Genomic DNA, 12,041 nt, shown 5'->3' on the forward strand with positions numbered 1-12,041 from the left:
TAAGCAGAGCTGCCTGTCAAGTCACTGCAGCGGCTTTAAATATTGCTACTACTCCTCTAGAGGCAGCAGCCTTCCCAGCTCTGGCACAGCGAAGCGTGTGGGTTTCTTAGATGGCTTAGTAGGAAGAATTTGTTGCAGAGTGCACTTTGAGCGAAGATCACTTTTTGTCAACAAAGCTGAATGGGCATAATTTTCCATAGGAGAGGCTGTGACAGGTACCTTGAGTGGTAATTACAGCGCAGCAGCTGCTCCAGCACCAAACGTCTACCTGTGGCTGGTTTTTCGACAGAAGTGAGCTTGAATTTTACTCACCTCCTGTAGGTGGTAGTACCTGTGCCGGCCAGAGTAAAGGCTGGTGCTCATTTACAAGGGATCGCTGTCTGGAGCTGTTGTACAAACTGCTGGCTGCAGGGGCAATAATACTTCGAGGCACAGGGATGTCAAGTAGGGAAGTACCCTCTTGCGTCATAACTGTATTTTTCTTCAGCTGCTATTTGTGCTTTTCATTGTTGGGACAATCCCTGAACCTTTCATTCTTCAGTCTCTTGATTCAAGATACTCATCTTGAAGAAAATTTGTAGTTCAGCAGAAACTAGACCCACATGCATCTTGTGGTTTCCAAACGCCACACTTTATTTGGAGAATTTTTTGACATATTGATAGCTATGCCAGTGGCCAAGCTTATAGGAGCCATTCAAGGTGGAAATAAGTAAACATTTTCTCTGAAAACTGCTTGGGATTTTGTGGTTCACAGAAGCTTTCTCAGAATGCAGCATGACAAATAACAAATGTCTACAAAATAGGCAGCACTGGCTGCATTTCTGTGGTTGTAGAGCGTGAGCTGGCTTGGGAGCATGAGTTTGACTGGCTTGTTTTTAAAAAGGTGCGAACACACATTTCATTCTTTCATGTATCTTCCCTGGGCTTTGTACATGAGGACTGACTTCACAGCTTATGAAAGAAAGAGGAGACTGCAAATCCCCAGTAGCCGTCAGCGTAAGTACGGTAATAGGGTTCTCGCGCTAATGCTTCCATGTGTTAAAGCCGATTTGAACGTACTATGACACCTGCTGAAAAGTTGCACTGTCCTTATAGTGCCAGTGCAGAAACCGCTGGACAATGACTATCTGAAGAAGTAACCAGGCTTCTTGGCTTCCCAGTTCTGGATTTTACACTGTCCTCCCTGTTGTTAAAGCTGTGAATACAACTGCATAGAGTCTTAAACGATACAAAATCAAATGTGCTCCTTTTTGCAAGCTGGATGATGCGCAGCCTCTCCACTCTTTTTCAGTAGACAGTCCAGCCAGAACTTGACTAGTAGAATTTTTTTTAACTTTTTTTACCCAAGGCAGAGTAGGTAACAGTTGATCTTCTAGCGCTGTGGTTGTCCCTACTGTTCTAAGAGTGGACACCTATTGCATCTCTTTCCTATGAATTTAGCACTGTGGTTCAGTGGCAGAAGTGTATTCAATACAACAAAAAAAAATTTTACTTCCTTCACCTTCCTTAGACATTCTTGTTCAAATATCAGTATAACTTCTTTTTGATTGTTTAGTCAATGGAATTTTTTTCCTTGTACTTTCTGCACTCTCTTCCCATCTTAAAATAGAACTGTGCCTTGATAGCCCCCTTTTTTCCCCTCATTGGCACAGCAGGCGTAAGGAGATAGTCTTTGGCTAGTAACAATTTTAAATGCAATTTACTTTGGTTTTTAATTTTTGAATTGGATTCAAGTCTGTATACACATGCAGCTTAAGTAAAAATTGTAAGATAAAAAAGGCATGATTCACCTTTTTTAATACAGACTAAAATTTAGAGTATGTTTAAACCACATAAGTGCTCATACGTACAAAAAGTACGCAATGCTTCTGCTTAATAAAGTGTAATACGTTATCACTAAAAAAGAACTAACCTTTTTTTGGGAAAAGTAAATGAAGTATAAAACGAGAAGCACCATTGTAACCATATCTTTACATAACCAATTTTAAACTGGTATAATTTATTTTACTTTGAAAGCCAGTTTTATGGTTTTGAAAATCACTAGTTCAGAAGAGTGAGAAATCAGGCCTAAATAGTTGAGGAAAAAATTAATTTTAAAAAGGGCACTCATCTTTGAGGGAAATGCTAATGCAGCTGTTCCTCATAGTAAAACAGGAGCAAAAGTATGAACAAATGCCTGTCTGTTCCCTTTGCCTTTCATACCTTTTAAGATCTTCACTAAGCACAAGTAAATATTTTTTCCCATATTTTTCCAAAGAATAAAACTATGAATTTATGGTTAGTTAACTTGAGCTGTCTCAAAATATTTTGCTTGTACATTGTCTCACCATTACGGGTAACTCTTACAGAAAACTTCTGCAGGGATTTCTGCTTGGGATTTGGATTGCAACCTCTGGTTGCCAATGTTTTGATCATCAGTTTAAATTGAAAAAAAAAAAGTTCTGTTCTGTTTATTTGTCACATTACTGTAAAGTTATTTCTCTGAAAAGTGGGTGTAAAAACTAATAATTAAAAAAAAAAATCTTGCAGCATTGATAGGAAAACGTTGGACAGGCCGTGGAGCTAACTCCGGTTACACCTCACTGCCAGTTGCAGCTGTTGGTGGTAGTTGCTTGTGATTTTGTGCATAACAGACAAGTAGTATCCTGTAAAAAGCATTAAAGTTTTCTTGGGCTCTTTTAATGCCATGGCGTGGTGGGAGTATTTTCACTCTTACCCAGTACGGTAACTGTTCTGGATTGTGGCATAACCAGCATTTGGTATGTGTTATATTTGTAATACAATTATATGTTGCTGGGAGTGTATATACCTGTGCATTTGTCGTATGCTTCACTTATTACAGGGCCTAATTGTGGATAAAGCTTTTTAGTTAACAACTCTGTGGGTTTTCAGTTAAATTACTTTTACAGAAGAAATGCTGCACAAGGATATTTTGCTTTAGGATCGGTTGAGTATAACTGTTGCTTCGTAGGGTAGAAAACTTAAAAAAATGCACATTGAGTTTTCCATATCTGTCTCAGGCACCTAAATAATACACATAAAGGAATTTCATAAAGTTGCGTGGTGTAGAGTTGTTTGGTTAGTTTATAGCTGTTCATCTCGGTTATTTACATCTCCCAATGGGGTGTTTGAAATGATGTCTCTGGGGTACCCCCTGGAAGAGGTGCCTTCACAGCGGGTGCTCGTGCCCGAGGGGAGGTGTTTCTCGCTCGGAGTAAGGCAGTGATAGGTTCTCAGGCCTGGGTGCAGTGAGAGCCCTGGCTAATTGAACTCCGAAGTGGCCATCTGGCTGTAGGCAGGGACTTGCTTTGAGCCGTCAGTAGGCACGGAGAAGCAGGTTGAACATGAGGCTGTTGACTTCACTTCTTGTGTCTTGGCTGCTGAGGCTCTGTCAGGTGAGCTGTGCGTGGGGCCATAGCTGTTTCACAATGAGAAGTTGCAAAAAAATTTCTTAGAGGTTGTACTACTGCACAGGGTCTGCCGCAGTTGTGTCAGGGAGCTTTCTGTGTAAAATGGACCGGCACGAGCCCTTTTGTTAATGGAGACTGCTTTCTTTGGAGCATCTGCATGAGATTACAGGAGGGTTTGAGGTAAAAAAAAAAAGTTGCAGATAAATGGAAGTAAGGGATCTTACATAATAAGAATTGACGCTTATTACATGGGAAGACTTTATAGGATATTCTGTGGGTGGTGGTACTAAATTAGTCTCTTTTTCTTTGGAGGTCAGTTGCACAGTTTGAATTCTGAGAACAGGTTTGTCTTTGCTTCTCACGTGATTCTGCCCCTTCATTCTAAATGAGTGCAGTGTCTGTGGAAGTTCATGAATTATTTCTTTGTTTGAACAAATTTGTGTCCTTTTGTTTTGGTCTTGAGAATGTGTATCTTAATGTTTTCATGGTTGGTTTGTTTTCTGAAATAGCTTTATTCCATGATGTTAAGATCTCCAAGTGCTTAATGTAACTTTTTCAAAAGGTTCTGAAAAAGTTGGATTATGGTTCGTACCTTTTAGGCAGAAACGTTATTTCTTTTCTCTTAAAGAACATGAATACATTTTTGATTAAATCCTTTTTGTCTTCCCTCTGTTCAACAGAATCTGTCTATGACCTTCTCCCAAAGGAGCTGCAGTTACCACCTTCCAGAGAAACATCTGTAGCATCCATGAGCCAAACAAGTGGTGGCGAGGCAGGTTCGCCGCCTCCAGCTGTAGTTGCTGCTGGTAAGCATTCTCATTTATTCCGTTGCTTTGTTAAGGTTTGTAACATTCTGGCCAACATGAACAGTGCTGGCAAAGTTTTGATTGTAAAAAAGAGCTTGTGGAGAAGTAACAGAGTTCATTCTAGGAGAATTTAGGTAATATAAATTAAACTAAACTGGTGATCTAAATTATCAGGTGTTCTATATTAATGGTTGCTGTATTTCATATATATATTTCCTATGAAGATAAAAGTTATCTGTTTTGCTATTCTGTTATTACGCAGCATAGGCCTGCTAACTCCTAGAATGTACTCTGCCTTCAGTGGTAATAAATACCAATTTGGAACTAAGGCACAATGCTGACTGACTGTGAAACACCGAATTCTAGCTAGGATAAAAAATGGAATGGGAGAGGACATTTTGGGCCGTGAAGCTTTTTCCAAACTGTAAGGACGAAGAAAAGTCATGTTTTCCTTAAAGAGGCCTGAGAAGGCTTAGTATTTAAACTCCATTCACACATAACTCTCTATTGTAATGTATTACAAAATTCTCAGATATGTGAGAATATATGTCAGAATGGAACTTTTATAAACCGATAACTTTAAATGAGTTATTTTTCTAATTGACAGCATATAAAATTGAGGCATGACCTTTTTATCTTCATCTTTATCTTACTCCCAGTCATGTTTTAGACTTTAGTCTAAAGACTCCATCGTTGATCTTTATGAAACATAAAAAAGTGGGGATTTAAGGGCAAAGTTCTGATTTATGAGGTTAGCCTTAGTGCTGGTTTGCATCTGGAATTCTTGTCAGTAACTTGTATATATTAGTAAACATTTGTGCAATGAGGAGAAAAGGGAAAATCATCATGCTCATGATTGATGCATCTTTCTTCATTGGATAAGGTTTTTTTGCATAATTTGATCCCCATATTTCTTACAAGGTCATGTTCCACTTTCCTAATTGGCCTTAAATTGTTGCTTGAGAAAAATGTATATATTTAAGGTGAGGAATCGGATAGCTGCATTATTCTTTTTCCTCTCTATGAGTTCATATGCATTAAACGTTTGTGTGAGAATGTTTCCCAGATTTGCATGGTACAGGAATCCTGATCAGAAGCTGAAGTGATTGGTAGACTTGTCAGAGAAACTTTACAGCACTGCTCACCATTCATGTTTTGCCAGACCTCTTCTGAGAGAACCTGTGGATTTAACTGTGCACAGTGGAACTTCAGTCATTGAAATAATTTGATGTTTTTATTTATTATATTGAGAGGATTTGGTATTTTTATATCACTTATTCAAAAAATAATTTGGGGATATATTTCTAAAATCAAGATACTTAATGATCGGTTTGGTTCAAAGACATAGCAGCAACCAAATCCTGCAGAAACATGTATCTTAAAAACAAGCGAACAAAAAAATCCCACAAACCCTGTTACACTCTAAATCCACAGATAGACTTGAACTGCTAATTAATTCTGTATCTAACAGAAAAGACTTAAAAACTTGAATGGAACTAAATGTCTGTTACCTCCAGGTATTTAGTGTCTGCTAACAGCCAGTCCAGTTCCTTTTAAAAAAACCTAAGAATATTTTAGCTGTTTTTGGGTTAAACTGCAGCACAATTTTCTTGAATGAAAAACTTCAGAAAATAGTGTTGAGATTTTTTTGTTAACACTGAAAGGAGACCTACTCGTTCAATTAAGAACACTTTTCAGTGTCAGAGAGAGCGTAGTTTCACAAAGACTTTAAGCTGATACCGCTGCCAGAAGAAGAGCTTTCCATGTGTGTGGTGCAGAGTGCACTGGATCAGGGACCTGCTCCAGGTTAGAGTTGTCCCAGATGGGTTCACGGCAGGTCTGCACAAATGCTTTTGGTGGCACAAGGAAAGGAGTAATACGGGGAAGAGGGAGCAGTCGGAAAAGGTGGAGCTAGCTTCTCTCAGTGGCTGTCAGTTTGTGCTGGCTTAAATTGTTTACTGAACTCTGGCTTTGGAGACATTCCATCAGTGTTGTGACGAGACAGCTCAGTTTCTGGGTGCTGTTAAAATCAGGATCAGAAATATTAAGCACAAGCAACTACAGTTCTCCAAGTTGTTAAAAATTTTTCTTAAAAAAACCTAACCAAACGAACAAAAAACCTTAATCAGAGCAAAGACTAGTTTTGTTTTCATTGCTTATGCCACTTTCCGCTACAGCGAGGGCAAGAGCAATTGAATCTTGGTCTTCTATAAAAACATAGAGCTGTGATGACCAAGCTCGTTCAGCAGCGGGTTGTGCTGCGTACACGTGCAAGGAGAGGTGAGCCCCAGCCCAAAGCAGGTTGCTGGTGCTGTTACGGGGGAGTGGGTGCCTAACTCCCATCGGACTCGGGGAAGGCTCAACCTCATCATTTTGGCCAATGAATGATATCAGTTAAATAGTCTTAGGGTAACATATTAGTGAGGGTTTTGTTTGGTTTTGTTTTTCTCCTGTCCTCCACCACATCCTTGAAAGAAAATAGATGTATCTTAGATAAATGTTTACCTGCAAAACAGGTCCGAAGGCTATGTTCCAAAACTATAGGGACAGAGCAGAAAGCTGAGAAGAACAGTCCCAGTTCCTCCCTTTGGTGTTGGGAAATAATACATATATAAGATATATTATACTCCAAGGGTGGACAGATGGTTGGGTATTTCTGGAAGTCAGAGGCCAGACTTTTTTTCTCTTTAAAGCTGGGGGGACACTCTTAGGAACAGAGGCAGGAACATCAATGTTTACAAAAGTTGTAGGTGGGGGTACAAGGAGAGGTGAATTTAGTCTTTGCGGTGGATCTCAGTGGATTGTTTTATAGCCATAGCCCCCCCTCCCACAAATTCCTGCTGTGTAGCAGTCGATTGGGATCCCTCCTCTAAGCTGTCTTGAACTCAGCACTTCTGAACTGATGCTGGTACCCGCAGCACGCAGCTGCCTTGGAGCAGGAGCGTTACCCGGTGCTCTCCATTGACTTCCAGAATCCTGGGAGCGCCTTTGCTTTTTATTGAGGTTAGCTGTGTGTTTCTTCTGCAGCCGAATCTCTCCACTTTCTCAAGAGAATAGGACACAAGTATTTTGGCTGCATTCTTGCCGTAGCTGTACTGTGTTTCTAGATAAAAGGGTCTATCGTGTTTTACTATTTTCTTTAATTGTTTTAGGATTGCTACAGTGTCTTTGAAAAGTTGCTACAACATTTTCAAACCCTGTCACCCTGCCTCTTGTAGTAATGAGAAGTCTGGCTGGGCTGGGCTCTGATTTCTTAACAGGAAAATAAGAGGAAAATCAGCCTGGGCTTTGTGCTGTCTGTATGCTTATACAGGAAAACGTAAATATTTTACATTTATATTCTAAAAGACCAAGATTGACTGTTCATTTGTATATGTTAAGTCCTTAATAGCAGACTATAGCACATTTTCGAGGAGCTGACACTGTACAGATGATAGGGTGAGGAGGAAAGATGACTTTAGCAACCTAGTGTTCCTCTATCTGAAATCTTTCCCTTGTTTTGTGTAAGGCTCTCTCTCTTTTTTAATTTTTATGTCAGCTCTTGCTTGCTCTAAAACCTCACTTTTTTGGGAAATGATAGTTCAGTCTCCATAGCATTGTAAGTAATCTCATTTACTCTTGTTTTTAAAAGGAAGGGCTAATTTGAAATGCTGCTAGCAACACTGTATGTAGAAGTCAGATATGATTACTCTCAATAATGAGAGGATTACGTTACAGGGAGCGATGCGAAGTGGTGAGAGCTTTTTACTACTCCTGTTATAGTTAACACAGTTTTCTGCTTCCCAAAACACAGAGTAAGGTAGTATCTGGCTGAAATCCAACTTACTTGAGGCTTTTCTGTCAGTCACTTCGCTGTGGGATTTTGTTCCATGTAAATCCCATTATAGGTGGGAAATAGTATTGCTGCAGTTAACTTCGCTGGTTTTTTTGGAGGAGCAGGATGGGCTGTTTTTAGCAGTGATGAACTTGCAGGGGCAGACTTCTAGTTCTTCCATTTGGAAATTTGTTTTGTGATTTACACAACAGTTTTAAGAATATTGAAATGGAATGTTGCTGATTGGATTTTCATTAATTTGTTAATAAATGTGTATCTCATATTCATTAATCCAGACAAAAGAGGTATCCCACTCTCTGAAACAGGCAAGTATAATTTAACAGAACTCTAGGATTTTGAGCTGCAATGTTCACAACCTAAGCTGCTATCTCAAGCTTCTAATTCTGTTATTCCTCTGGAAAGCAGAAAGGAGGAAAAGGATCTGGTTTTACCGCTAGAAACTGTTCTCTGTGCTTGCTATTTGAATTACAAGTGTCTTTGTTCAGGGGACAGGAAAAGGAGGATTTTGCCTGGTGCGGTACCATAAACACATTAAATGTGAATCATCTTCTAGACTCTCGAAATGCATGAGGGTGCCATGCTGAGAAATGTCATTGTAAGCTGGGCCTGGAGATTTTTTATATGAAAGAAATGTGCCTGAAGCTTTAATAATGCCTTCTACACAATATTTTTAAGCTCCAGTTGCAAGGAGGGATGCTTGATTCTTTTCGGTTGGTTCTTAAAGGTTGAATAATTTTTTCGTGTTGCTCAAGACACATTGAACAAGTGCTTCAAATGCTTAAGATTCACACTGCTAATTTAAGTCCTTTCTCAAAGGTGTCTTTCTAGTTGGTAGGTCAACACCTTATTCTTGTCTTTTGGGGATGATTCAGGAGTATGTTCGACCATGTACTTTAAACAAGTGTTGCATTTTCATCTTTTGTCTCCAGTAACAGGAATGCTCAAACCTTCTGAGCCCCAGTGAAGAAAACTGTTACAGAAACTTGCTTTTCTGCTTACCATCCGTTCGTTCTGTCTGTAGCAGGTCTTGGAATGAGCTTCTTCAGCTTGTTGATGATCTCTTAAGCTGCTTTCCATTTTCTATGGAGGCGAATATGTATCTTTCCATATTTTTTGTATGGCTCCCCAGGACAGTATTTCCTGCATCGTTTCCATTCTGACAGTTTCCAGTTCTTATCTCAAATTGAATTCTCCATAAAGAGAGTAGTGTTCTTGCTGTAACAAAAGGGGAACAGATTTTATGCCACTGAAATGTATTTACTGAACTCTTTTTGCATTCTTTGTATTTGGATGCATTAATCTGTGATGTGTGGAATTTTTCTGGTTCCCAAACATCTATGTTTATATCCTGGGAAAATATTTGGTACACAATAAAAGTTTTACCTTGTTGTGATCATGTCAATTTTGTGCTCCCTTTTAATTAAAGGGACAAACTACTTGTTCTAAACAGGAGTAATTGGCTTTTTTGATCAGAGTTGTTATTGAAATACTTGCCATAAGCATTTTTGGTCATTTTAATTATGAAAATGAGGCTTTGCTTCTCAATTGCTACTGAAGAGAAATGGATAAAAATACTTGCATTGTCTGTGGGGTAGAGACTGGGTGCTAAGGGGTATGGGTCATGTTTTCCACTGCCAAGATAAGGCTTTTTCATCATTCTCAAGCTAAAGATTCTAGTAAAACCTCAAAATGGAGACGTGGGGTGTTTTTTTTAATTTTGTTTTGTTTTTGGTTTTGGTTTTTTTTTTTTTGCTGAGAAGCTGGAGTCGGGCTTCTTAATTTTTATTTTTAATGAAAATATTTTGTCAATTTATCATCCTTCCTGGTGTCATTAGTCAGTTTTTCCTGTTGATACAGAAATAATTACCAGAAATTTCAAAGGGGATATCAGTGTTGCTACTAATTCTATTATCCTGGGCTTATAAGTACATGTTGTAAACAAATTATCAGAAGAAAAGATTCTTCTTTGTAGTTGATCTCCAATGCCTGTAAAAACTTCCATTTCTTTGTAGGCTTTGCCCTTCCCCTTCCCACCGCCCTCCCAGTTGGAAATGTCTTCCTGTAATTTCCTAGGAGGATGTCTTCCAGGGATTTCTGTCTGCAGTGTGCTTGCTTCAGTCATGTGTCAAATACTTCTTTCTTGCAGAATTCATTTAAACCAGATCCTAATGCTCTTTAAAAATGCATCTTCCTGGTGCTGTATATTAGTGCCGTGCGCTGGCCGCTCTGGCTTGTTAGCCCTAACATGTATGTGCACAAGCGTAGGTATTGCTCCTGGCAACAGCGCGTGCCCGAAAGAGCTAAGGGGGAGCTGATTGCATTAGTCTGGGAGAGGCCGGGCCGTGATTAGGTTCGGCTCAGGGGCGGTGGAGAGGTTCCTTCATCGTTCTGAACTGTCTGCTGGTGAGAAGTCACTCCTGGGAAATGAGAAGGAAAAAGATTTCTCTTACTGTTTCCGTTTTATGGAAACTTTTTTAAGACAACATGTTCTCAGTTAAAACATTATAGTTATATGGGATTGCATGTGTGTTGAGTGCATACTTGCTCCTCTGCATGGAGCAGAGCTTCCTTATAATTACCTGTAAAGGATTAGATAGATGTACTCTAGATCATCTCTTCTTTTCTAGATTATTTTCAATCGTCCTGGATCTCATATAGTCAGTAAACTCAATTTTCCAGAACTGCTTAATCAAACACATGCTGTTTTATCATTCTGAGAGGGTTTTTTTATGGCAAATTCTTGCATTAAGTGGCTCCTATTCTTACACCAAAAAGGCTTGAGAATTACTTTGTGAGAAGAGAATTCCCTGTTCCTTAATGAATAACGAAAAACCAAGCCAGTGGAGGGCAGAAAGAGAACAATCTCACTGTACTATTATTTGGGCACCTCCTTGAAGTAGCAGCACCGAAGACTTCGTGAAGGCCAAGAGGAGTTCTTAGGAAAAAAACCAGCGGTGTATCTAAAGAACAAAAGCGTCTGTTTCTTAAATTGACGTCTCCTTTGTCAGATCCTGACATTGTCGTACAGTCACTCTTTTGGGGTAGCGGGCCGTGGAGGGAGCTGAGGCGATGGCAGGTAGAGCTTGAGAAGAGCAGCTGAGGGTCCTAGAGTTCTGACTTGCTTGGATGCAGCTGGTTATCGCTCCGAGTGGGGAAGGATCTAAGATACATGGAATTGGTGTGTGTGTGAGCCACTAACAAAAGTTCTACTTAGATACCTAAACTTAAGTATTAATTTGATAACGGGTGTCATTTATAACAAAAACAGATTGATTGATGTATTTACCCAAAGTATAATGCACTGCTTGGTTCAGCATGTGAATGTAAGGGGAATTTACACTGTTGGGCTTAATGTAAATTAAATTAACCTACCTATCTTGAATCTGAGTGTTTTTAATAACTGGTGAATTGGATTGCTTTATTATATTTGCTGGGATGCTAGTTTTTTTCTCTATTAATACACTTAACTTGCATTCTAGCTTCGCCATTCAGAGACAGGCATCGAGTGGTGGGTTGTGTGACAGTGTCTGTCAATAGTGAAGACAAATAGTGCCAGAGACACTTAACCCATCCAATCTCACCCAGGGTATAGGTCGGTCTTGTTTTCAGACTTCTTCATAAGTCTCTTTTCTTTCTTTCTTTTTTTTTTTTTTGTTTTGTTTTATTTCTAAATAGTGGATTAATACTGATTTGAAACTAAACTTTTTGGAAAAGTTTTTGACATTACATCAGTAATACAAGAAGAAGAAAAGTAGAAACCCAAGTTTGGCATGTGAGGTGTTGAAAGCAGGTTTGCAGCCACTTTGTAAGTTCTGGTTTTTACCTTTAAAACCTTTGGCAACACAAGGGTTGATGGTGGAAATTTTGCACATAGTATCCTTCTCGTTTTGGGCTGAAATTGTTCTTTTGTCCAGTGGTTCAAGTAAACCAATTAACATGCAAAAGTCTTATAAAAAACATGACACATAAATAAATTAACACATTTAATAA

At 39.1% G+C, this 12,041-nt stretch overlaps 1 protein-coding gene across 3 annotated transcripts in view; it reads left to right on the plus strand.

The window, feature by feature from the left end:
- NFAT5 (nuclear factor of activated T cells 5) overlaps positions 1-12,041 on the plus strand; it is a 74,497-nt gene that overhangs the window by 22,085 nt on the left and 40,371 nt on the right. For all 3 annotated transcript variants that reach the window (XM_075161713.1, XM_075161711.1, XM_075161714.1), the window contains one exon: positions 4,091-4,216. In XM_075161713.1, the coding sequence (XP_075017814.1) occupies positions 4,091-4,216 (126 nt within the window). Of the gene's footprint in view, positions 1-4,090; positions 4,217-12,041 lie in introns of those variants that run through there.

This window comes from Calonectris borealis, chromosome 12, assembly GCF_964195595.1.
Source record: "Calonectris borealis chromosome 12, bCalBor7.hap1.2, whole genome shotgun sequence".
Lineage (NCBI taxonomy): Eukaryota > Metazoa > Chordata > Aves > Procellariiformes > Procellariidae > Calonectris > Calonectris borealis.